Source organism: Festucalex cinctus, chromosome 21 (assembly GCF_051991245.1).
Source record: "Festucalex cinctus isolate MCC-2025b chromosome 21, RoL_Fcin_1.0, whole genome shotgun sequence".
NCBI lineage: Eukaryota > Metazoa > Chordata > Actinopteri > Syngnathiformes > Syngnathidae > Festucalex > Festucalex cinctus.
The window spans coordinates 6,990,154-7,017,987 of record NC_135431.1 but is presented as its reverse complement, the minus strand read 5'-3'; the positions used below and the strand labels follow the sequence as shown (position 1 = coordinate 7,017,987).

Here is a 27,834-nt window from a genome sequence, read left to right as displayed (position 1 = left end):
GTACTCGTGTGTGAACTCATGAGGGTGGAAATGAATGTGTTGACGAGCAATGTCCCAGATATGGAACAAGCAGGCCCCAATCCTGGACTGGAGGCTGTTTCGACTACCTGCCTGTAAGCCAGCCCCGGCGTCATGTTTGTTTTTGTTTTTTTTCTGTCTATTTCTGTCTCCTTCCCGTCTCTCCAGCTTTCCTTCTCACTCGCTCGATGAAGTCTTGGCTGTGCGATGAAAAGAAAACACGATACTTTTTTTTTGATCCGGCTGTTGTTGTTGTTCTGTCAAAGAGCATTATCCTAATAATGCAAGCGAAATACGCTGCGGGGAATCAAAGCCAAATTTGTCACGTTTAACACAAAGTCTATTTGTGTCCGAGCACAAAGTCTGGACGTAATAACGCGATAGCCACCACAGCGCCGCTGTTGCTGCCAAGTGTCTCTCTCATTTTTCATTTTCCCTGTCTGACATTGCCTTTCTTCATTTTTTCCCAAAACAGCTTTTTCTGTTGGGTGGCTTTGATCAAATACGTGTGGAATGCTTTATTGTTGAGAGCAACGCCGTTTCATGTCCGACATCCTCTCTTAAGGGGGGAGGAAGATAAGACCCTCCTGTTATCCAGGAAAAAAATATGACAGACCTTTGAAACTGGGAGCAATTAATTGACTTTTCTTTTTGAAGTAATCTTTAAAACCTTGTGGTCCAAACTTTTTCATTTGAGGGCCACGTACAGAAAATCAGAAGGACGCAAAGGCTACATAATGTTATGAAGAGGAATTGTGTTTAGTCATAAAAATTGTACAAATTATTTATTTGTGGTTTTGCATATTTAGAAAAATTGCTACAGTATATAAACCAATTTATTTGTAATATAACAGTAGAGTTATTATAGTTTTGGAATTTTTCATTTTAGTTTCTATTTTGTTTTGAGTTTTTTTTTTTTTTTTATTTAGTTAGTTTTTTATTAGTTTTAGTTCTTTAATAAATGCTTAGTTTTAGTTTAGTTAGTTTCAGTAATTAGTCTTAGGTTTTTGTTTTTTTTGTTTTTGTTTTATTTTAACGTGTATTACTTGTGCACAATATTTAATGGGGGCCATTTGCGGCCCGCCATCCGTTTTTCAGTGGCCCGCGACATATGCTAAAAAAAATGGCATTTGACTCAGTTCAAATAAAATAAAAAGAAAAATGTTTGGAGATGGTCAAAATAAGAAGGGAGGGTGTCAAAAAATACAGGTGCTATTAAAGTTTATTTTAGTTAACTAGAACTAATGAGAAATTAAAATTCCAAAAACAATTTCGTTAAAATAAAATAAAAAAGAAGATGCTTCTTAAAAAAAAAGTTGTTAAAAAGTAAAAAAAAAATGTTTACAAAACTAAGTAAAATAAAACTAACTATAATTATAGCAAAAATATCCTTTGTTTTCATGTTTGGTAATTAATTTAATGCACGAGCCTTTGGGGATGACTTTAAATGTGATTTTTAGTAGATTTATTTTGATATAAAACCGGAATAATGACGTCGCGCCCATGGTGTGTTTTAAATATTGTGCAAAGTGATACACGTAAAAAAAAATAATAATAATACAAAATAAAACTAATACTGAAACTAACTAAACTAAAACTAATCATTTAATTAAATAACTAAAACTAATAAAAACTAACAGAATCACCCTGAAAACCAATTAAAACAAACTAAATAAAATTAAAAAAAACTCAAAACGAAATAAAAACTAAAATGAAAAATTCCAAAATTATAATAACTCTACTGCTATATTACAAATAAATTGGTTTACATACTGTAGCATTTTTCTAAACATGCAACAACACAAATAAATTATTTGTACAATTTTTAGGACTAAACACAATTTCTCCTCATAACATTAAGTGGCCCTTGCGTCCTTCTGATTTTCTGTATGTGGCCCTCAAATGAAAAAGTTTGGACACCCCTGCTCTAATCAGTACAATTGGGATATAGGGTCATGATGTGATATTTGGTGATCTCCCGGTGATCATCAAGTGCTTTTCAAACGACAGAACAGAAAAGAAAAACAAAACTTTATTTTGTGAAATGCTGACACTCACTGCGGATTGTTAATGTTTTTTTGTTTTTTTATATGCGCCTCTCTTGACTTTGAGCGGTATAAGACAATCTGTATTTTCACCGCTTTCATCAATAGGCAACTCGGTTGTCACAAACCAAATGGTAAAGATGTCAATTTGGGCTAGTAAGCCCTTCAGCGTACTCGAACCAGTGCACTTCGTCCAAACTGTAAAATGCCCTATAATTGTGTAATTTACGGTTAGCAATCATCGTATATCTTCTTGCAAACGCCGTGGAAGAAGTGACTCCTCCCAACGAGCGTACAATCCGCTTCCTGCCTGTTACTGCCCCCGACAACGCCATATAAAAAGTTCTTTAGTGTCCCGCAGGAACCCTTCGCGGCACATCAGACTTCTTTCCTGTTTGACAAGGACGACTACGAGAGCTCAGGGAGTGCGCATTTAAATGCTGGTGCAATTAAATGACAGAAGTCTATTTTAATTTAGTCACCCCCTCTCACCTCTCGACGGCAGACAACTAAAATACGGCTGCCGTTAATTCCAATTAAAGATTTAATGAAAGTGTCGTTCACTTCAATAATATTTCATAAACGCCACGGCCACTAAGTGGAATACACTTTAAATGTCCGCCACTTGTTAGTGACGGTCCACAGGTTTGTCCAAGCTAGCTAGCGTGTAATTTTATTGGAGACTCGACACCAGACACCAAACATACGGCCCGCGGGCCGGATCAGGTCCGCAAAGGGGTTTAATCCGGCCCGTGAAATGATTTTGTAAAGTAGAAAAAAACAAACAAAAAAAACGTATAAATACGTCTTTGGGACATTTACAACATTAAAAAAAACGTATTTACACGTTATTGGGAGGAAATGAGTTAATCAGTCGGCCACAGTCAAAATATATAAAATTTGTAACTTCACGAGCAGTCCACAGATGAGCAATGCAACTTGTATGGACGACTCGTCCTGGATGTCATTTTACACACAACTTCAAGTTATGGTTTGTTTAATTATTATTACTATTATTATTATTTTGTTGGGGGTTTTTGTAATCATAGACGACAAACGTGTTAACTACGACACAAATTCAATTACTAGTGGTAACACCGATGCAGCCCACTTGCTAATATATTTTCCTCCATGCGGCCCCTGAGCTAACATGAGTTTGACACCCCTGCTCTACATGTTCCATTGTAGTAAAAAAAAGGTGTATTTCTTCATTCACGAAACTAAAACTACGTTTAACCACACAAATGCGAGATTATAATGCTACGGTTCAACCCTCGCAATAAAACCGACTTATGGGGTCTTCGGCTTGATCTTCATTGTTGAGTAGACACTCTCCCACTCAGTGTTTCCCAGCTGCTAAAATGTCAGTTGGTGCGCTTACATTTCACAGTTGAGGATTTTCACAATTGATACCCAACCGTGTCCTAATTCTTTCAGCAGATGATGGCCGTAACTTTTGGCAGAATTATTTGACTGTTAGCTGATCCTTACCATTTTTTTTTTTTTTTTTTTTTTTTTTTTAAGACTGCTTTTTTTAAATGCATATTGCTTTTAAGTCCTCGCCTGTTGTTGAGTGAGATTGTCTATTAATCTGTAATAATTTACAACACAGTTGTCAAACTTAATCACTTCATGTTTTTTTTGCTAAAATACCACAATTGCAAATTGTCCTCAATTAAAAACCTTAACATATTGCAAACATTTTTATTTTTTTTTTTAACTCAAACTCAATAACTGAACGATAAACTACAAACTACAAATAATTGAATAGTACTTGGGGAAAAAAATGATTCTGATTATAAAAACTAGTTATCCATTAATATAATGAACCCTTATTTGTAAATGTTACACATTTTAACGCATCCACTAAATATGTTTTGCACTTGTACACACCAATCATTAACTCTTTGACCTCCAAAAACGTTAAATAACGCTTAATAAAATCACGACGTATGCCGCCATAAACGTCAAATGACGTCAACTAAGTTTTTCAATTTTATTTTTTATTTTTTTTTATCAGTGTAACGTCTTAAGTGCAGCACTGCCTGGTCAATGGGTTGTGGAATCAAATCCACTCCAACTATGGCCAGCAGATGCAACCATTGTAGCTCTTTTCGTGAATGATCAAAGCCTTTGTCAGATCAAAGTTTTTTTTGTTTTTTTGGGGGGGGTTTTTGATAACGTGTGGCAGTAAAAGAGTTAAGCAATGTAGGAAGTAACATGCTACAAAACTAAGAAAATTGTAGTAATTAGTAGTAGTTAAGATGTACAAAATAAAATAAATAATAATCATGATACCAATATAAATGACATAATTTCTGGTGAATATTTGTTTTCCCTTCTATTTTTATGGCCAAGTGTTGAATGGAAAGAATTATTTGGTGGGAAAATGTTTACTGGTTTTCTGATTGCACTATTATTGGCATCAATGTCCTCACTTTTATATTGAAAGCAACATAATTTAAAAAATGTGAAAATATTGTCCATTCTTTTCAAGGTTAATGAATGTTATAGGAATTTGTGACAGATATCATATACAGTATATTGGATATGTATTGAATGTAAAATTTTCAAGCACCCTGGTGGCAAATGACCCCATGAATTGAATTCTTCTGTCACCGTATCCAATAAAACCAACAGCTGGCATTATTGTCATATTCAATAACAGTCAGGCGGTCATGTATCCACTTTCCAACTGTGTACTTGGTAGCATATAATTCAATCTTTAAACATTCTTTCCACCCGCAGAGTTTTCGTATCCACTCCAGGGTCATGCAGAAGGAAGTGTTGGAATGGCATTGTGAGCTGCCCGACATGTCATGACCGACTTTGCTGCTGCTCTCATTAACTCATTCGCTCCCAGCTGTTTTACTGGATTTTGGCTGATTTTGCAAAGGCCCACACAATATTGTGTTCTATTTGTTGTAAAAACATGGAACCTACCAAAAGAAGGTTTAGCATTTCATATTTTTATGTTTCCGTTTTGCAGCAATTAGCATTGGAATATAGCTAAGTTTAATCATTATTCACAAATATGTTTAAAACAGTGGGGAAAAGAGTTTTTTGCAACATGGCCCCGGTTGATCTCTTATACTCTGCTGCCACCTGCTGGCCGTTTTTGTAATAACTACTTTTGATTCAAGCGTTCTCTTCAGTTCAGAGGCTGCATGAAAGCCTTTAGTATGCTCTAGCATAAAAAAATAAAAAAAAACGTATAAATACGTCTTTGGGAGCAAATGAGTTAATAAAGAGATCAAGTCGATATGCAGCTGCTTTGCATATGTTGTGATAATTGTGTGTGGGTTTTGTCCCCCTCCGCTTGAAAATAATACATTTGGACATCCTATACCCGGGGTGGGCAAACTCGGTCCTCGAGGGCCAGAGTCGTGCAGGTTTTGGATTTTCCTTCTTCCAACACAAGCTGATTCCAATCAACGGGATTGTTATCAGGCTTATGCTACCTGATGAGCTGATCATATATATCACCTGTGTTGGAGAAGGGAAACATCCAAAACCTGCAGGACTCCGGCCCTCGAGGACACATTGTGAAACATTGTGCAAAGTGTATGCAATGTTTCAATGTATTTGTTAGACTTATAGTAGGATTTGTATTCAAGTTAATTTTGCAAACAATTATCGGCTTACTTATCGGTTGTCGATATCGGCACTTCTAAATTATTGGTTGCTCGGTATCGGTTGAAAATAGCATTATCGTGCATCCCTAATTTAAATATTACCATGCTCCCAAAGACATATTTATATTTATGGGTTTTTTTGTTTTTTTTTGATAGGGCATACAGAATTCTTGACGCAATGGTAGTTATTACAAAAAAAAAAAAAAAAAAAGACCAGCAGGTGGCAGCATAAGAGGTCAACCAGGGCCATGTTGCAACAAGCTGTTTTCCCCGCAGTTTTAAACAGTTTTAATTGGCTATATTCTAATGCTAATTGCTGCAAAACGGAAACAGAACTATACTTTTCTTTTGATAGGTTCCATGTTTTTATAACAATAGAACACAATATTCTGTGGGCCTTGCAAAATCAGCCGAATTCCAGTAAAACAGACAGTGAAGGATATTGGTTCAGTTAAAATGGCTGGGAGTGAAGGAGTTAAATATCTGAAGAACTCATTCTTATGAGATACTGCATCAAACTACCCTGGATCATTTCAAGGTCAAATTGGAACTTTTGTGCAGATGTTCTGTTTAATATGATGGTCATATCATGCTGAGTTATCCTTTAAAGCCAACCGCCTTGACTTTCTCAGGACGACTGATGAGAGACCACAAGTCAAAAGCTTGACGGAATCAGCTGAAGTCAGTCGTTCCCGTTATAGCTTCATATACGATATAATTTCAATCTCGCATAAACAATCATTATCTCCACCCGGGGAGATTATCGTGCTTCTTGAGGCAAACACAGCTTTTTCCACTGGCCTACCTCACAATCTTTACAGGAAAATAATGAATGCTAATTGGTTTGGGTGTCCCTGCTGTCTTTGTTTTTGTTTTTTATAATATTAATGAACACACAAGGTTGCTGTTCTTAATGAGTTTCGACATCCAGGAACCCCTAGCTTAGCTATAACAATTCATCTATGATAAAGGGATGCTAATTGACCTCTGTCAAAGGAGTTGTATGCCCACTGGAGTAATATATGAAATATAAAAGCAACTGTACAAATTTCCTTTACAGGTCCAGTTTTCCTTTCTTATCAAAACAGCAGAAGCTAGTCTTTTTTTTTTTTGTTTTTGTTTTTGGGGCTATGAAGGATTATGAACAGGCGAGGCCTTATTGAGCAAATCCTGAGCATGGAACATGTTTTAGAAGAGAAAAAGAATGCCTAAAGCTTCTTAATTAACTTGCCAAAGCTTATTTGTTTATGTGTTTAGTGCACTTCAGTAAACAATTTATTTCCCCCTTTATTCATAAACCCACGAGTGAAAGCGTTTCTAAACCCTTAGTAATTAATTTTCCAACGCTGCCCAGAACTTGATTAATCTTGTTATTCTTTACAAGCTGAAGTATTTGGTTTTACAATTCTAACTTTTTTTTTTTTTTTTCCTCCGTAGTCAGGGTATTCGCCATCATTGAAATGGAAAAGGGAGATTGCGGGACAGCTTAGATTGAGCATTGTCGTTAACCTTTCGATGTAATGTGTTGCCGTATATATATTTTTTTGAAAATGTGAAGGTCACGGTGTTGGCAGTTGGCGCTTGATGTTTTCGCTTAATAGACAGATTTCTTGAGAAAGCTGCTTTTTGACCTGCTGAGCAAGAATGTTTGAGTTTAAGAGACCCAAATTGCAAAGCACACTGCATGAACAAAACTGTTAAGCCAAGATTTTGGTATTTATTATATATATATCTGCTAAAAAAAAAAAAAAAAGTCATGTTGATTTCCATTTGTGCAGCTCTAGCACCCTCTAGTGGCTAGTTTATTAGTGCAATTAAATTTTCATTAGGGATGTTTTGGCCTTCTATGTTTAAAATCTATGCTAATTGTCGGATGTAAGGGAACCTAATTTGTTTGTGAAGCGATCAATGTGTGCTTGCATTAGCAAGTAAGCGCCTCAATATTGTTATTAGAGATTGTAGGCGGTTTATATGCATTGCTGTTATGTACAAAAGCACAATATTGTGCTATTTTTTTTATAATGAGCTCTCTTTTGTACATAATATATATAGGGATTATTTTAAATTCAATTCTAAATTTTATAGGAATCCAGTACAGCAAAGCTACAACAGGAAAATTTTTATTTTGGTTAGAACTCATGCAGCCAAATTTGGAACAGCTTGAGGGTATTTACAGATTAGCTTGGACAACCTGTTTGCAAAGAGTTGTAATATCCATATTAATATTGTTATTAGTGCATCATTAACATCTATAAACTTAAGTGTTTTTTTTAGTGCCCATTTTTTTAAGATGGGTAATCATTTTCATTTTATAATTACCGGTACTAGAATTCACTTACAAGAAAAAGTCTTGACTTTGCTGTACTATTTGACTATATGACGTAATTCTATGGAACAGTGACATTAAAAGATGAAAAAAAATATATAAATGAAGTATAATGGAAGGTAATCACCAGGCATTTATGACGGTCATTTTTAAGTATTCTCTTTGCTAGTAATGTTAAAATAAATATTTCATGATAGAACACAGTGTTGTGCTTTAACAAGTTCATTGTTCATGACCTAATTCATATTTTTGGCAAAGTGAATGCAATGAATTTTTTACCTCATGACCATTATTACTTGTATCCAGCATACCAAGAGATTTGGAACAAGAATGACCTATTAATCGTTTGACATACTACAGCAGTTTTTGTTGTCTCAAGAAGGATTAAAAAAAAAAAACACACACAAAAAAAAAAAAAACGTAACCGGCCTTATACAGCTTCCATCCATCCATTTTCATGACCGCTTATTCCTCACAAGGGTTGTGGGGCAGTAGACGGGAGTTACACCATTGACTGGTTGCCAGCCAATCCTTATACAACTTTCATTCTGAAAATGCCTTCTCTAAAGTGAAGATCAAAACATACTACAAAGAGTGAAAACCACTGAAGAAGATGAATATTACTCAGTGCCTATGAATGGTTATCTCTTTTTTTTTTTTTTTTTGCTCCGTGTGATCATGACGGCTCGATAAGCGCGGAACGCGGTGTAAGCGGCCGCCGTCTCGCTCTCTCCTCGTCCGTTTCAACGGGGCTGATTAAGGGCTTCGCACAGCGACGGCGGACGGAGCTTCATGACGATTGATTTCAGGGACCATCTTTTTGTTTCATCTCGTCTCTGATACCCTAATCTGTCTGCGTGTCAGCCTTCATAGAGCCACGCCAGATCAAGACGCCCGACGCCGAGCCGTGCCTTGAATCCGGGGCGCCTTTCAATCACACACACACCGGATAGGAAGAACGTCCTTGTGAAGTGCTAAAGCTCGTCAGCAATCTTTATCCCCCTTTGAAGCAGCTATGCAAACTTTTTTTTGTTTGTTTTTTGTTATTGTTCTGAAGTTCACATCTTGGCTGCCTTTGTAGCGCATTTAGCTGAAAATACATTCAACTCAAGACAGTGAACAGAGCAATAACGCCTAAATGTCACTAAAAGTGAGCTCCTGATTGGAGAAATTGAATTTCTTCCTACTTAAAATGCGCAACAGACGACGGGACCACTGACAATGAATTGGAAAACCGCTTAAATCCAAGTTTGAACCGGCGCCAACGATTTAAATAAACAAATCCATGTGCATTTGTTGCAAATCGACATCGTTATTCAACGAGACGGCCAACTTGAGTTAAAATACTGCAGCAACACATTGCATCACAAAAAAAAAAAAGCAAACATTTCTTTCAGTTTGCGTCTTTATGTTGGAATTCTAGTCAGGGCTTGACACAAAAAAAAAAAAAAAAAAAAAAAAAAAGCAAACATTTCTTTCAGTTTGCGTCTTTATGTTGGAATTCTAGTCAGGGCTTGACACAAAAAAAAAAAAAAAAAAAAAAAAAAAAGCAAACATTTCTTTCAGTTTGCGTCTTTATGTTGGAATTCTAGTCAGGGCTTGACACAAAAAAAAAAAAAAAAAAAAAAAAAAAGCAAACATTTCTTTCAGTTTGCGTCTTTATGTTGGAATTCTAGTCAGGGCTTGACAGCTGAGCCTCACTCGCCAATGCAACTTTCAAGTCAAGTCGGGGATACTTGCCCTCATGTTTAGTCAAACCGCAACAAAGTATCGCTTTGCCTACTGGTGTCTTTAACTTTCAGAGACATTTGGAATCACAGAGCCGCACCGGCAGCTCCCCCCGCCCGTATAATGTGAAGCTGCGCCGACTGATTTGGCAGGAAATCTTTGAAATGGTAATCAGGTGAAGGCGAAGCGAAGTGGAGGTTTTTTCCCGAGCAACACTGGGGGGTCATAAAGATGTAATGATTGGCTACAAGTGAGCAGAGTTTTCTTCCGGAGAATCCTGCCCGTCCTCGCAGCGAGTACGGCTAACCGAGGCCAAAGTTTCAATCCCCGCAGATCAGATTTGCTCCCACTGCCAGTATGAAAATAGGAAGACAGCATGTTTTTCTACAAGGAACACTGAGATTCTCTGGGGCTTCTTTGCAGCTCCTGTTCTTGTGCTGCCATGATTATTGCCTTTCAATCGAACCTTTTCCATCCACTGCTATGGTAGAACCTTTTTCAATTTTTCAGTGCTTGTCTTTACATGACTGCCCATCTGGCTCCTTCTCCTTATTGCTTCTTTCATACAGGTAGTCCTCAACCGTCCATTTTTCAGTGGCCCGCGACATATGCTAAAGATGGCATTTGACTCGGTTCAAATTAAATAAACAAAACAAAAATGTTTGGAGATGGTCAAAGGAAGAAGGGAGGGTATCGAAAAACAGGTGACATTAAAAGGTTATCTTAGTTAACTCAAACTAATGAAAAAACTAAAATTCAAAGAACAATATTGTTACCGAAATAAAATAAAGAAAATGCTTTTAAAAAAAACGAAGACTAACTGAAACTACATTTTATGTTGACAAAACTAACTAAAACTAACTATAATTATAGCAAACATGTCCTTCGTTTTAGTCTTTGGTACTTAATTTAATGCATGAGCCTTTGGGGATGATTTAAACTCATTCACTGCCAGTCCAGAAAAAAAACAAGAGGAATCTTTGACGTCTAAAGCCGTCTATGGCAGTGAATGTGTTAAATGTGATTTTAAGTAGATTTATTTTTTTAAATATTGTGCACATGTAATACACAAAAAAAATAAAAATAAAATAAAATATAATACTAAAACTAAAACTAAGCATTTTTTAAAGAACTAAACTAATAAAAATTAACAGAACCACCCTGAAAACTAATACAACCTAACTCAAATGAAAAATTCCAAAACTATAATAACCCTACTGCCATATTACAAATAAATTGGTTTATATACTGAAGCATTTTTCTAAATATGCAAAAGCATAAAAAAATTTTGTACAATTTTTAGGACTAAACACAATTTCTCTTCATAACATTATATGGCCCTTGCGTCCTTCTGATTTTCTGTACGTGGCCCTCAAATGAAAAAGTTTAGACACCCCTGCTCTATACTGTATGTCTCCATGGGATGAGGAGCCCGGCTCAAGATGATGACTTACGTCTAACATGACGACTGAATCTCTTTCTCGTCGACATTTCCCGTCCGAGCCCCCCCCCACCCATTAGAATCTGGAAGTCATCAGTGCACCTTCATATCTCCCTGTGGCGAGATATGAAGTGAGCTCACATTCTAAACATCCTCAATCCCGCTTGATCCCCCCCCCCAAAAAAAAAATAAGTCACACTGTTCAAACAAGCAAAGAGCGCTGCTCCACTGTCTCCAATTGTCTGGCTCTGAGCTATTGACGCTGCATTTGACGATTTATTATAGGCACCTTTCCCCGAGTGACCGATAAGCAATGTGATGGATGCGTGATTTTCAGCGTGCCAAAATAGCTTTATCTTTCCCCTCCAAGCTACTATCTCCACCAGGCTGATGAGCTGTGCTTATTCTCTGACTTTTTCTTTTTTAACCCCCCATCCCTTCCTTTGCTTCACTCTGATGGCAACCGCTCTGAGCCCTTTCCTCCAAAGAGACAATTTCAGCAGGAACAAATGTATTCCATTATTTACCGACTTAGTTTTGGATGCACTTTGTGGATTCTCTCGTTCTCGCCACTTTATTTGTGACTCTTTATCTGGATGCGTTTGTCAGCACTTGCATGTACATTTAGACGACTTGTCTATGCATGTTGCTCTACAGCGGTCTCATGCCTTCATGCATTTTCACATCAAACGTTTGTTTCCAGAAAGATTAGTGTCCAAACTACGGCCCGGGGGCCATTTGCGGCCCGCCGTCCATTTTTTTTTTTAGTGACCCGCGACGTATGCTAAAATTGGCATTTGACTCAGTTCAAATAAAATAAAAACAAAAATGATTGGAGATGGTCAAAGCAATAAGGGAGCGTGTCAAAAAAAAAAAACACAGGCGCTATTAAAGGTTATTTAAGCTAACTAAAACAAAAAAAAAAAAACTAAAATTCAAAAAACAATTTCGTTAACGAAATAAAACAAAAACGAAGATGCTTTTTAAAAAAAGAAAACTAACTGAAACTACATTTTATGTTTACAAAATAAAACTAATGATAGCAAAAATGTCTTTCGTTTTAGTCTTTGGTCATTAATTTAATGTGTGAATCTTTGGGGATGATTTTAAATGTGACTTTTAGTAGATTTCTTTTAATATAAACAGGAATAATGATGTCGCCACCATCGTGTTTTTTAAATGTTGTGCACGAGTAATACACATTTAAAAAAAAAGAAAAAAAGAACAAAACAAAAAAACTAATACTGAAACTAACTAAACTAAAAGTAACCATTTATTAAAGACCTAAAACTAATAAAAAACGAATTAAATAAAAAAAAAAATAAAATGAAAAATTCCAAAACCATAATAACCCTACTGCCATATTACAAATAAATTGCTTTATATATTGTAGCATTTTTCTAAATATACAAAAGCAAAAAAAATATTTTTACAATTTTTAGGACAGTTTCTCTTCATAACATTATGTGGCCCTTGCGTCCTTCTGATTTTCTGGATGTGGCCCTCAAATGAAAAAGTTTGGACCCCCCTGATTTAGTCGAAAATTGTCCAAAAAGACAATAAAAAGAACATTTGTTTTGGGGCATTTTATTGTTTTTATAGTAACAAGAAAAAAAATACAGTAATTTTTGCCAAAATAGTTACTAATGTTGCAATATGCAAATGAAGTCTGCCTCCAAGCAACAAACTGATTTTACAGACCAAAGTATGAATATTATTTATCTTGAAAATATGCCTTGTTTGCATGGAAATCCCACAATGCATTGCTTTTTCCAGGCATGTGAGTAAATGTAGTTTTGAAGACAGGGAGACTGCCATCAAATATTTACTTCATATATAATTAAAGACCAAAAGCAGAGTGACGTCTCTTCCATTCCACTTGGCATTGAATTCACGTTGTTTCTTTTCTTTTTTTTTTTTTTGATAACATCAAATCTTATACTGCTTCACCTCTATTTTATATTTTGTAAATGTACACCAAATAGCATGTAAAGCAACACTGACAGGCATGTTAAAAGGATCCCTTTTTACTTCGTTCCATGCCTTTTCATTATCAGCTTCCAAACATCAAATGGTTGTGAAAGGTTCAACAAATGCTTAAGTGTGTCCCTGAATAAATCCAAGTTGTGCCCCACATTTTTTTGACAGATTGTCTGCTTTACTCATCGTGAAATGCACAACCAAGTCTAAAAGTTGCTGGGAAGTCCTTGTGTTGGCTCCGATGGGATCTCCTCAAAGCATCACTAAGCTGATGATTTTATCTGTGGTGGTATTATTGTTGAAGACCACACATACTGTGACCAAGATATCGGCCCGGGGGCCATTTGCGGTCCCTTTTTTTTTTTTTTTTTTTTTTTTTTTTTTTTTTTTTTTTTTTTTTTTCAGTGGCCCGCGACATATGCTAAAATTGGCATTTGACTCAGTTCAAATAAAATAAAAACAAAAATGTTTGGAGATGGTCAAAGCAATAAGCTATTAAAGGTTATTTTAGTTAACTCAAACTCACAAAAAAACTAAAATTAGGAAAAACAATTTCGTTAACGAAATAAAACAAAAACGAAGATGTTTTTTTAAAAAAAAGAAAACTAAATGAAACTCCGTTTTATGTTTACAAAACTAACTAAAATAAAACAATAGCAAAAATGTCCTTCGTTTTAGTCTTTGGTCATTAATTTAATTCTTTGGGGATGATTTTAAATGTGACTTTTAGTAGATTTGTTTTAATATAAACTGGAATAATCATGTCGTCACCATGGTGATTTTTAAATGTGCACGAGTAATACACATTAAAAAAATAAAAATAATAAATCTAATACTGAAACTAACTAAACTAAAACTAAGCATTTATTAAAGAATTAAAACTAATAAAAAACTAACTAAAAAAAAAAAAAAAAAAAACTCAAAACAAAATAGAAACTAAAATGAAAAATTCCAAAACTATAATAACCCTACTTCCATATTACAAATAAATTGGTTTATATAGTGTAGCATTTTTCTAAATATACAAAAGCACAAAAAATATTTGTACAATTTTTAGGACTAAACACAATTTCTCTTCATAACATTATGTGGCCCTTGCGTCCTTCTCATTTTCTGGATGTGGCCCTCAAATGAAAAAGTTTGGACACCCCTGCAGTCAATAGGAATTCTGTGGAATTAGTGCAGCCATTTGTCACTACCATAAAATCTGGTTGAACATTTTCTTTTTAGCACACCGGTGAGATCATAGCAATGAACAGACTTGGTCTTCCAATTCACCTTCATAACTAAGTGTAATAAACTGTATTCGCTCGGATGGCTAATCTAAGCAAGTTGAGCAAAGATAAGACAAAAGTGTCATTCATAATATGTTCGACTTGGCTGGTATGCTTCCTTTCACTCATTTACACTTCATCTACACTTTAAAATTAATTTTACTCAAGCGGGAAACCACCCGGGTCACTGATGTAACCATGGTGAAACAGTGTTGTCATAACGATAAGAATTGTTACGCCATATTTTATTCTTGATTTATTTCACTGTTTATTTAGCTTGGAGATGAATGCGGCAAGACTATCTGACCCGAGCTTGAGCTTTCCATACTTATGGTTGCAAATGAGATGAGATTTCAGTTCAGAATGACTCATGAAGGCAATCAGTCAGGATATTGAATGTACTCTAATTCACAAGAGTTTCGTTCGGTGTCAGTGATGGGCGAGAACTGATACCAGGTACCTGTATCAGGCCGATACCTGGCTTTATTTCAAGCCGGTAAACATCCGGGTGACTTGTACTATGCTAGGCTAAGCTACATGTCTTGTGATGAGCACGCTTTAGCCCACATTAGGAACGGCCACTGCCCCACCCCCACACGGAATGACATGACACCGAATTAAATTCAGGTAATAAGATGCAAGAGGTATTTGTACTTTTATTCTTTGTACACAATGCCTAACCCGATATTGGAAAATGATTAATAAGTGTTGTATCGCTTTACAGGACTGTCTCAGAAAATTAGAATATTGTGATAAAGTCCATTATTTTCTGTAATGCAATTGAATAAGCAAAAATGCCAAACATTCTGGATTCATTACAAATCAACTGAAATATTTCAAGCCTTTTCCTTATTTTAATATTGCTGATTATGTCTTACAGCTTAAGAAAACTCAAATATCCAATCTCAAAATATTCGAATATTTCCTCAGACCAAGTAAAATAAAAAAATAAAATAAAAAATCCCATAATCAGAATTATTAAAACAATATAAGGCTTGCAATATTTCTGTTGATTTGCAATGAATCCAGAATGTTTGACATTTTTGCTTATTTAATTGCATTACAGAAAATAATGGACTTTATCACGATATTCTAATTTTCTGAGACAGTCCTGAAATTTAAAAAAGAAATATTGATTATCTAAAAATTAGGGATGTTCGATACCACTTTTTTTCAGACCGATACCGATACTCAGACCCTCAGTACTCACCGATACCAACTGCCGATACCAGTAGTACATTTTGACAAATAAAAAAAAATCACTAAAAGATATTTTTAAACAAATATATTTCCTTTAATTTTGAAAAAAACAGCACAGTCACTCTTCAATAGCCTTAACGCTCAAAATAAAACACAAAAATGCTCTTTTAATTTAAGAGTCACAATTTTGAAGTATTTCCAAACCGGTGAAGTTTTGCTGAAAAACTGCTGCAAGCTAGCGCCAGTTACAGGCAAGGAGGACTCACTTAACGTCTTCCCCCTCTGCCATCCGTCGCTTGTACTCGTCTGCGTCACGAGTACTCGAGTACTTGAAAAAAAGGCTGGTATCGGCCCGATACCGATACCTGGTATCGGTACTCGCCCATCCCTACTAAAAATAGCGAACGAGATGACCAGATGAATGACTAATAGCAATTACAAGGATGGCCGATATGCCATTGAATAAAAGTATGTTTTATGTATCAAAAGTATGAGTGGTATCGGTACTTGGTATCGATCTGAAAAGAAAAAAAGAAAAAAATTCCTAGTGCGGTAATTTAAAAAAAAAAAAAAAAAAAAAAAAAAAACTTTTTCCGAAGTCATTATACTGGCTGAAGTTCATCTCAAGTTGCATTACTACAAAACAAAAAAATCAGTATTGAGGCCATGGAAATAATCAGCAGTAATTGCAAACGTGTTTGTGAGTTGCCACTCTTGCACGTGAACTAACCAATGATGTAATAATATTGTATAATAAACAAACAAATCTCTGCCCTTGGAATAAGCACAGCAGTCGATGTGCAGGATCAGCTGTTTTTTGGACCAAGAAAGAGACGGATGCCTTGCTCGCTTGTAGTTCAATAGCAAAATAGTTCCTTGCTTGCAGGCGAAATAAAAGTGCAGCCATTGAGAAAATGATTGTTGTCATGCGGTTGAACAGCTTCGCATACATTTATATTCATAAGACAGGGGGAGAGAAAAAAAAAAAAAAAAAAAGCTTAAAGTGCATCTCTGACTAAATGAGGGAATTGTTTATGCGTGTCCCTGCCTAACTTCCTTTTAGGTATACGCCCACTTGAGCATGTCTACGGTGCCGGAGTGTGCGGGCGCGACGGCCACTCGGTGTGCGGTACTGCGCGAGATAAACAGGACATGCTCCGAGGAGTGGGATGATGGCCAGTGGACACAGCTGAGGAGGCAGCTGTGAGGAGGACAAGCAGTGGTCGGAGGGGAAGATGAGAGGGGTGATGGGAGGAGGGCAGAGTGCCCTGACAGCCCAGAGTGGGAGCTCTCCAGGCTTGACAGATGGACGGACGGAGCTGCACCCCACTGACAGGCTGACTCTTGATGCCAGGGTGGACAGGGTGGGGGTGGGGGTGCACAGGAAACTTCTCATAATAGCAGCATATGCAAAAGGAAGTTACAGGAAATGAACAATAAACCGACATTGAGGCCCCGTTTCTGACACAAAGTCCAGTTTGAGTCGAGTTTCATCAAAAGTTTTGGGCTACCAAAATGTTAGACTGCAGTGGAAGCTCGACTCATGATTGACCCTTTTCATGAACTTTTCAAGTATGCACAAAATTTGAGTAGAAAATCTGCCTGGAGTTACATGTTTGGGATCAGAGGATGGATCAGTGCTTCTCTTCTCGTTCTGTTTAGCCATCATTGGCTCTAATGTGTGTAACTCATCGTGATTTTTTTTTCTTATTAATCTTTATTAGTCATCAGAAAGACTTAAAGGTATCCCCGCATTAAACTTGATGTTCTCCATCATCACCCTCTCAAAATAAGTGCCCAAGTCATTTATTTGCAAAAAAATATTTTTTGCCTAAATCATCTCCTCATGATGCAAAGGTTAAATTTTTTGCGTTTTCAGAAAAATCTGAAAAAATAATTTAGGCGATTTTAACTCAATCACTCCCAGCCATTTTCACAGAAGCAATCCCATTCGCTCCCGGCTGTTTTACTGGATTTTGACTGATTTTGCAAGGCCCACAGAATATTGTGTTCTATTGCTATAAAAGCATGGAACCTATCAAAAGAAAGATTAAAGTCTCTTCTTTCATCAGGAAAAAAAAGTATGTTTCTATCTGTTTCCGTTTTGCAGCAATTGGCAATAGAAGAGACCTAAGTTTCATCAGTTTTCACAAATCTATTTATAATTGTAAGTAATTGAGCTTTTTTTCTACATGGCCCTCGTTGATCTCCTTTGCTCTGCTGCCACCTGCTGGCCGTTTGTGTAATAACTACCACTTCTGCAACCGTTCTTTGCAGCTGAGAGACTGCATCAAAGCTTTCTGTATGCTCTAGCATAAACAAAAACAAAGAAACGTATAAATACGTCTTTGGGACACAAAACATAAAAAAAAACAAAAAACGTATTTACACGTTATTGGGAGTAAATGAGTTAAAAAGGCATCGAAATAGAAAGCTGTCGTGTGTGCTGCCCAAGTTCCGCTTACACACACACACACACACACACACACACACACACACACACACGTCTTCCAATAATAAGATTTCTAGATCTCTGATTAACGAGTCAACATTTAACTATGTATGATATGTACAGAATTTATTGAGCGTCTCATAAATTGAAAGAAATAAAAAATGATTTGTGTGTGCAGCTGGAGGTTCATGCTTCTGCCATTCACAACTCCAAATTATTAACGTTACAAAAAAAAACAAAAAACGTCAAGTTTCCCTATTATTAGAAAATATACAGACAAAAGAAAAACATCTAAATCAGATTATGTTATGTTATTTTGGAAGGACCTGTTGTCCTCCCCGCTTCACTTAAAGGTCAATCACTTTTTTTTGTGTGTGTTATATCTTCATAGTGAAGCACATTTTCACTTATTTTTATGTTGTACTATATTATTTTCATTGCACATTTATTAAAATTAAATATACACTATGATGAAATGTAGACAATTTGGGAGCTGGAACGGATTAATTGCATTTCCATTCATTTCAATGGGAAAAATTACCTTGGTTTACGAACACTTCGAGCTACATACAGGGTCACGGAATAAGTCTGTAAGTTGGACCTTTTCCTGTGTCATGTTCTTCTTCATTGTGCAATTTAAATATTGGGTTTAATTCAAATTATTGGTATGATCACCATACTGGTTACACACCTAACTAACAGTGTTACCATTCCAAACCTTCCCGTGACATACTGAACTGAACCGAGGCGGGCAACTTGCGCAGTAAGGCATTTGACAAGAGGCAAAATTGTCCAAAAAAAAATGCTCCCAAACCACAGGGAGTGTGCAGACATCAACGTGTGCGGTGCTCGTCTAACCTTTTGCTTTCCACCCACGCGGGAGGACTGCTGTGGCCAAGATGTGAAACATACAGCGAGGCATGCAGTGGCAGGGCAGAGATGGGGAGAATTCAATCAGTACTGGCCATCTGCTAGCTAGATCACAGAGAAAAAAAAAAAAAAAAAAAAAAAAAAACAAAAGTGTTATCCCAAGTGATATATCTGTAGATTTGAGAATATTTAAACTCGCTTACACTGACTAAAATTGGATGTCTTTCAACACTTTCGTTCTCTTACAATCAACGTTTGATAGCGATATGCTTTCAACTTCGAGATTGTTAAAAAATGTTTGAGTAGTATTCATGTTTGTTTATTTAGAATAATATAACATGATGATGGTTACTTAGCTTCCTTAATGGAATGCTGTTGTTTTGGATTTATTATAACATGTTGAACAAATTTTGTGGTTAGTATAGAAATTGCTAAAATAATGTATTCAGGAACAAGTTTTCAAATCGCAAATAATAAAATAAAACCTGCATTTTTTTTTTTTTTTTATATAAAAATTTATTTCATAACTCATTCACTCCCAGCTAATCTCACTGAAGCAACCGGCTGTTATGCTGGATTTTGACACGTAATATTTTGCTCAATTGCTCCCAAAACATATAACCAACCAAATGAAAGATTAGAGTCTCTGTTTTCATCAGGAAAAAAAAAAAAAGTGTGTTTGTATCTGTTTCCGTTTTGCAGCAATTAGCATGAGAATATAGCTAAGTTTCGTCCATATTCACATTCCTGGTAAAAACACTGACAAAAAGAGCTTGCTGCAACATGGCCCTTGCTGATCTTGTGTACTCTGCTGCCACATGCTGGCCGCAATAACTACTATTGCTTTAAGCCACCTTTTCATGTGAGAAGCTGCACCAAAGCCAAAAAAACAAAAAAACAAAAAACATAAAACGGGTAAACACGTTCTTGGGAGGGAAGGACAAACTTAAGAAAAACGTTTTTACACGTTTTTGGGATTGAATGAGTTACTTGCTCGTAAACAAATGGGTCTCTGTAGAGCCTTCATAAGAACCACCCGTGACATGGTCAGCTAGGCTGGGTGAAGGCCCAGTGCTACTTTCAAGCAGGCTGCCGGGCTACAACTGTTTGAAACCCAATCACTGACGGCGCTGCTATCTGTGCAATGTCAAAGCCAAAAACGTAAACACAGCTGAATTGAGTTTTACTGAATGCACAGATTACCGTCGGCTAACAGCATTAGCGTGTGATAACAGGCACAAACATGATTGTCAAGTTGTAAATGCAGTTGCGGGGGGGAGGGATTGGGGGCGGGAACGTCTTCATGCACCGCATACACACAGCGTACAGTGTGAGTGCTGTTTCCACAAGTAATAATGTTTGTACTGTTTTAATGGGCGCTCACTTCCCCCCCCCCCCCCCCCCCCCCACACACTATGGGATCAGCTCCCACAAATAGGTCGCTTGCACATCGTAATGCATCATGGGAGTTTTTCCTTCGGGCGCCATATTGGGTGTCCGCCGGTTCACAAGGTACACTCGCGAGTTACACGGTAGAGCTTATCAACCTGATGTAATTTTCGCAGTATTTTCACGATTTACCGGAAGATCAAAAACAACGATACAGGCAGAAGGTGTCTCTGTGTGGCGGGATTGATCCTAATTACGTCCTGACCAAGGGTGATTTTTTTTTTTGACGGAGAAAGCTTGCTGGCCAAATGTGACATCTCTGGACATCTTTCCCTACCTCGTGTTGACAACATGCTCCATAACACGCCAACAAATCCCTGGAGGCTTACAATTATTTTGTAAGCGGGTGGATACAGAGTGTAAACTTTAACATCTCATCAGAAGAAACGGTTGCTGTTGCACGTAAGTAAACCACATGGCGTTGGTAATTCTGCACACAAAAATGTTGATTTGTTCTCAGGCTTCCTGTTATCATTGTGTTTACATGCACAGCTGGCTTTACCTGATGTGGTTTTTCTAATAATTTTATAACAGGCAAATATGGCAGAGCGTATAAGAATAAAAAGTAACTGCACAGCCTCCCCGTGGCTTAATTAAATTTAATGCTACCCTTTCACTAGTTACATGTTACTTAATCAACTTATTCTAAATGGTTAAGGTTAACCACTCTCAGAGGACGTATTTTTAGTTTCAGTTTCCAGTACAATAAAACGTGTTCATGGTAACTACTGAGCATACTGACAGCTTTTCTTATGATCTCACGGTTAAGGAGGCTGTCACAACACCCAATTTCTGTCTGGTGCCAGATGGCAACAATTCCCATCACTTGTCACGACAACACCAATATTATTACCAGGTATGTATGGCTTTACTTTTTGTAGTTTCTTATTTAATTCTATGTTTCATATTTTCATTACAATGTTTGTAATATTTTCAGATTCAGGCACAGATGAGTTTAACTGGACGGACTTCTGCGACTTTGTGGTGTGGACAAAGTGTGATTGAGCGAGTCCACCCAGATCGCTCGTTTTGGCCAGTTGGAAAAGCCAGAGTTTTTTTTCCCCCAAAATCCCCTCCTTACCTGAACTGCTCGGGAGAGCATTTACTAGATCAGCAGTGGACTTCCAGTGTTCCTGCTCAGCCGCTGTCACCTACCACTTGCTCATGTACTTCAAAGATGCGGAATAAAGTAGCTTTTTGTGCTGCAGCAGATTGTAAAATCAAATGATATCACTTGAAGTGTGCCAATCTAGACTGCCAAAAGGACAGTGGTTTTGTGACAAGTGTGAAACAAGGATTATTGGGAAAACTGTAACACAGTACTGGTACTTGTCTTTCATTAAACAAATTTAAAAGAGAGCAACTTTTTCCTCTGTACATAGCATAATGAAAGTCATTGCGTACCCCATCAACATTACATCATACCGTCATCTCAGGATGGTAGGCACCTGTGCTAAAATAAACTACATTAATTAACAGTTCAATTTTTAACCCTGAAATTACTACATCTAATCATTATTCACTTCATTTTTTGTGCTTTTAGAAATAATAGAGATTTATGCCATTACTTTAAGAGGGACCATATTGCACATTGAGTCAAATCCTGTCATTTGTATTATGTATAGCTTTGTAAACAAACCCAACAATAGAATTTGTATAAACGCTGCCTTTATTAGCGCCAAACAAACAGTCGCATGTTGTCCTCCTCCAATGCTTTGATGCTCGCCTTCGTTTCCATCATGTCATTGGCAATCAAGTCGGTGTGGCATGAGATCCCTAAAGAAAAAATAAATAAAAATACGGTACCAGTAATAGGTTTAATATAGTAAAGTAGTATAGTTTTTTTGTCAGTGTAAAAGAAATGTACACATTTTGTTGCATTTTTTAATGTATGAACATTGCTACAGGCAAATACTTATTTCTATAAACACTTCCAAATGTCTCTAAAATATAAGGTGCGTGTACACACACAAACATAAACACATACATTCACTCATGCATACAATATATCATGTAATGAATTCTGAGTGGCATACCAGAGTCAATGATGTCAGCAGTACTTGAGGGTACAGGTTACTGGAGCCATCTGGCTGCATAACTGCAACAATCTCTGTCACTTCGAGTCGTCTTTTCTTTGCTTGTCTCTCCTGTGCACGTTCATATCTTGGCACCGACTGGGCTGAGACATAGATGTTGTAACTTGGGACCCAACTTTAATGTTGGAGCACAGTCGGGATGATTGGACAGAAAAACGGGCGCAGAGCGACCTGTTAAAATAAACAAATATATAAACAAATAAAATATGGAAAGACTGGTTATTTTACCGCAGTAGGGTGGCCGTGAATAAGTTCTTTAGCATGATGTGTAGGCTACCGGGGGTCTGTTTTCTTGCATCAGCCCCTTCTGTCTCTTTTTTTTTTCCAAGTTTACATTTTGCCACCAAAAAACATGTTATCGGCATTAAAAGCCCAAGACTAATCAATCCAATTTCAGCAGTAAACACTTTGCACTGGCACTACTTGGGTGAAAATGTTCGATGTTAGCTTTCGGCTAACGTCCGCTAGCCAGCTTGTACTACCGAACTTGCTTGCTCACGAATCCAAAACATAAGCAACTTGCCCATATATGGGCGGTCGAAACGTTATTAATCCTCATGCATTAAATAAAGGTAAACAAGCTTACCGCTCACAAAGTGATGGCTGCACACACGAGCCCAAAGTAACGACTTCCCTCCGGAGTCCGCACTCCTCTGTCTCCAGGCCCTGGTTCCTAATTATTTTCGGAATTCGGAAAAAAGACCGACCATTTCCCCCCTTGGCTTTGTTCGAACAGCCAACGATGCAGCAACAATGTACCATTTTAAACGCAGAAAACAAACGTGATAGATACGTGTTAGACCGAATCGCTACGTAAATGGAGGCCACCCAGCATGGCGACTACGAGAAATCCGAGGCGGAAGTGACGACATGTGCAAGCGACCTATAGAAGCCAATCTGGTCGCAATGCCAGGGTTCCGTCCCCGGTCGTCATGGTAACAAAAGCCAGACTCAGCCTGACATGAGTCAGGGTGCCTTCAAAATGGATTCATCTTGGTGAGATAAAAATCATGGTGTGTAATATTAACTATAACTCTTTATCAATGGGGTATTTTGAGTAAAGAATGTGACAAACTTGTTAATAAATAACATTACATTTTGAATAGTTAATCTGAAAAACAGATGAGACACTCACCTTTACCTGTTTGACAGATGGTGAACAATCACACAAAAAAAGAGTCCAATGTTGCTGATTTCAAGCCGCATTTGACACTCCAGCTGAAGTTAACTGTAAAATTAAACACATAAAAATGAAGAGAATTACACATACTGCACACTCAAATATAACAACACACGGGTCATGGCAAATGCACAATGGAAAACGCCATTGACTCGCTAATGCTAATTAGCGAGCTACTCGCGGCACTTATTTCTATTAAACTGGTATTCAGACAAAAAGTCTGCAGGAGTGGACACAAAACGTACTGCAAAATAAGTAATTGTATTTTTATTGTCATGACTCGATCATGACTTTCTTCTCCTACTCTTTAAATGTAATTACAAGGGTGTATGTCAACCCGCACTGCCCCTACGTGGCTAAGTCGGGTATAGCATGACGACCACTCTAAATAAAGGCAACAGAGATCCTGTCGTTGACGTCACGCGTCAAATGGCTGCTCTAACAGCCATTTTGTGCTGCTACGGTTTAACAGATGTTAAATAACTGAATTTTTTTATTTTTTATTTTTTTAAATGCTAGAGCATGTATAAGGCTTTGATGCAGCCTCTGAACTAAGGAGAATGCTTGAAGCAATGGTGGGTATTACAAAACCGGCCAGCAGGTGGTAGCAGAGTAAAAGAGATCAACCAGGGCCATGTTACAAAAGGCTCTTTTCCCCACTGTTTTAAACAGATTTGTGAATAATGATGGAACTTCTAGTGCTAATTGCTGCAAAACGGAAACAAATAGAAATAATTATTTGGTAGGTTCCATGTTTTTTTTTTTTTTTATAGCAACGGCTGGGAGTGAATGATTTTAGAGAGGCGGTAATTCCATGTTAGCAGCGTCACCAAGTTGGGGGAAAAAAAAAATCCTGACACTTCATTGGCAATCCTCATTTACTCCCAAAAACGTATAAATATGTTCTATTTTAAATATTACCATGCTCACAAAGATGTAATTATACGTTTTGGCTTTGATGCAACCTCTGAACTTAAGAGAATGCTTGAAGCAATGGTAGTTATTACAAAAACGGCCAGCAGATGGCAGCAGAGTATAAGAGACCAAAAAGCTCTTTTCCCCACTATTTTAAACAGATGTGTGAATAATGTTGATACTTAGCCATATTCTAATGCTAATTGATGCAAAATCGAAAGCTAGAAATACACTTTTTTTCCTGATGAAAGAAGAGACTTTAATCTTTCTTTTTGACACGAAGCGAGGAGGTAGGACTCAGACGCAGAGTGTAAGTTGGCCAACAAGGCTGCAGCTTTAATCCAATGAAACAAAAAACACCTCTCAAGGAGGGAAAAAAGGCAGAACAAAAAGAGCTCCAAACTGGAGAATAAACAAGGGCACTCAAAAACAGGGACAACTAAAGGCGCTCCGCTAGGGAGGAAAACAAGGGGCAAACTAAGGGCGCAAGACAAGGCAAGGCAAGACATCGAACAAGGACTGTGAAACAAGGACTGTGATGACGCTTCCATGCACTGAGATGTGACACTTCGGCAACGGAGGGGAGAATGCAGGTGGCTTTTATGTCCGGGTTGATTGGGAACAGGTGGTGGTGATCATGGGCGTGGACCGGTAATCAGTGAGCTGCAGGAAGGGTAAGTGACCTGGGATGAGATGAGAGTTAGTAATTTCCAAAATAAAACAGGAACCTGACTGTGACAAATAAAAGCTTGACCCGCCACTCTGGTGGCGGCGTGACAGTACCCCCCCCTCAACGGCCGGCTCTCGACGGCCCAGGAATCTCGGGGTGTTCATCATAGAATTCGTCGATGAGGGAGGGGTCCACGATGAACCGGGCGGGCACCCACTGCCTCTCTTCTGGCCCGTAACCCTCCCAATCCACCAGGTATTGGTGTCCCCGGCCCCGCTTTCTGACGTCCAACAACTTTCTCACTTTATACACCGGGCCCCCCTCCACCATCTCCGGAGGGGGCGGCGCAGGCTCGGGCGGGACCAGGGAACTGTCCTGGACTGGCTTGACCTGACTCACGTGGAAGGTGGGGTGGGCGCGGAGGGATCGAGGCAGGCGAAGGCGCACGGCGGCAGGACCTATGGTCTTGGCAATCGGGAAAGGCCCCACGAATCTAGGGGCCAACTTTGGACATGGTACTTTGAGATGGAGGTGTTTCGTGGAAAGCCATACCTTTTGGCCTGGCTGGTAATGGGGTGCGGCCTTCCTCTTCCGGTCAGCAGCTCTTTTCACCCTGTCGCCTTGACGCTGTAGTGCCAGTCGAGCTGCTGACCAGATTCGGCGACATCTGCGGACCATGGCGAGAACCGAGGGGACTGAGGCTTCCTCCTCCAGATCCGCGAAGTACGGTGGATCGTATCCGTGAACACATTTGAATGGCGTGATTCCTGTGGCAGAGGTGGGTAAGGAGTTATGTGCAAGTTCGACCCATACCAAGTTCTTGCTCCAAGTTGATGGGTTTTGGGAGACCAAGCATCGAAGTCCGGTCTCCAGCTGCTGGTTAAGCCTCTCAGCTTGTCCGTTGGCCTCCGGGTGGTAACCTGAGGTTAGGTTCGCCTTTGCCCCTATGGCCCTGCAGAACTCCCTCCAAAAACGAGAAACAAACTGGGGACCGCGGTCCGACACTATGTGCCGCGGGAATCCATGAATCCTGAACACTTGGTCGATCATGACTTCGGCGGTTCTTTTGGCTGAGGGAAGCTTGGGTAATGGAATAAAGCGGACCATTTTCGAAAAGCGATCGACTACTGTAAGTATCGTGGTTTTACCCTGTGAGGTGGGAAGTCCAGTCACAAAGTCCATAGAAATCTCCGCCCAGGGTCTTGAGGGGATCGGCAGTGGTTGGAGGAGACCCATCCGGGGTTGATTTGATGATTTATTCCGGGCACAGACTGGGCAGGCCTTGACATATTCATGTACCGAGGTCTCCATTGAAGGCCACCAAAATCTCCGGGCGACGACGTACAGGGTCCTTCGAGTACCTGGGTGGCAAGAAAGACGAGAGGTGTGTGCCCAATTGATCACCTGTGCACGTAGACCCTCCGGGACGTAGAGCCGTCGTGGTGGACACTCTTTTGGAACGATCGTGTCTTGGAGGGCCTCCTTGACATCCTCTTCAACCTGCCAGGACATGGCTCCGACAATGCAGTCTCTAGGCAGGATGGATTCAGGTTCGGTTGCTGTGGTTTCCGGGTCATGGATTCGGGACAGAGCATCTGCTTTGACGTTCTTGCTTCCGGGTCTGTAAGTTAGAGAAAACGAAAACCTGTTAAAAAACAATGACCATCTGGCCTGTCGTGGGTTCAGTCTTTTGGCGTGACGTAGGTATTCCAGGTTGCGGTGGTCTGTCCAGATGATGAAGGGGTGCTCCGCGCCCTCCAGCCAGTGCCTCCATTCTTCCAAGGCGACCTTGACAGCCAGCAATTCTCGGTCTCCCACGCTGTAATTGCGCTCAGCCTTGGAGAGCTTTCTGGACAAAAATGCACAGGGGTGTACCTTCCCATCTTCCTGGCTCCTTTGGGATAGGACGGCCCCGATACCCAGATTGGAGGCATCCACCTCGACCACGAACTGGCGGGTAGGATCAGGAACTCTGAGTATCGGGGCCTCTGTGAATCTTTTCTTGAGTTCCTTGAAGGCAGTGTTGGCTTCCGGGGTCCAGGTGAAGCGTTGCTGTGGCGAGGTCAAGGCATGGAGTGGAGCAGCGATGGAGCTGAAGTTGCGGATGAAGCGACGGTAAAAGTTGGCGAAGCCCAGGAATTGTTGCACCTTTTTTCTGGATTCCGGTGTGGGCCAGTCCCGGACCGCGCTGACCTTCTCCAGCTCCATCTCGACTCTGCCCGGAGATACGATGAATCCCAGAAACGAGACGGTGTCCGCATGAAAAAGGCTCTTTTCAGCCTTTACAAAGAGCTTGTTTTCTAGCAAGCGTTTCAGGACCTGGGTGACATGGTGCTGGTGGGTTTTCAAATCCGGTGAGTAGATCAATATGTCGTCCAGATACACATACACGAACTGGTCGAGGAAGTCCTTGAGTACATCATTAATCATGGCCTGGAAAACAGCTGGTGCATTAGTGAGTCCAAAAGGCATTACTAAGTATTCGTAGTGGCCTCGGGGAGTATTGAAGCCAGTTTTCCACTCATCCCCTGCACGAATACGGACGAGATGATAGG

General features: G+C 38.8%; 1 protein-coding gene and 1 long non-coding RNA gene across 5 annotated transcripts in view; both read right to left on the bottom strand.

Moving 5' to 3' along the window:
• The window catches only part of LOC144010111 (uncharacterized), a 292,179-nt gene that overhangs the window by 127,068 nt on the left and 137,277 nt on the right, over positions 1 to 27,834 (bottom strand). For 3 of the 4 annotated variants that reach the window (XM_077510235.1, XM_077510236.1, XM_077510237.1), the window contains one exon: positions 18,958 to 19,074. In XM_077510235.1, coding sequence (XP_077366361.1) covers positions 18,958 to 19,074 — 117 coding nt within the window. Of the gene's footprint in view, positions 1 to 18,810; positions 19,075 to 27,834 lie in introns of those variants that run through there. The other variant, XR_013281142.1, reaches the window with a different exon arrangement.
• On the bottom strand, positions 20,405 to 23,392 carry LOC144010945 (uncharacterized). Its single transcript, XR_013281395.1, has 3 exons — positions 23,101 to 23,392; positions 22,455 to 22,685; positions 20,405 to 22,194 (listed from the first exon to the last, which is right to left on the bottom strand). It is a non-coding gene; the product is annotated as an uncharacterized LOC144010945 (long non-coding RNA).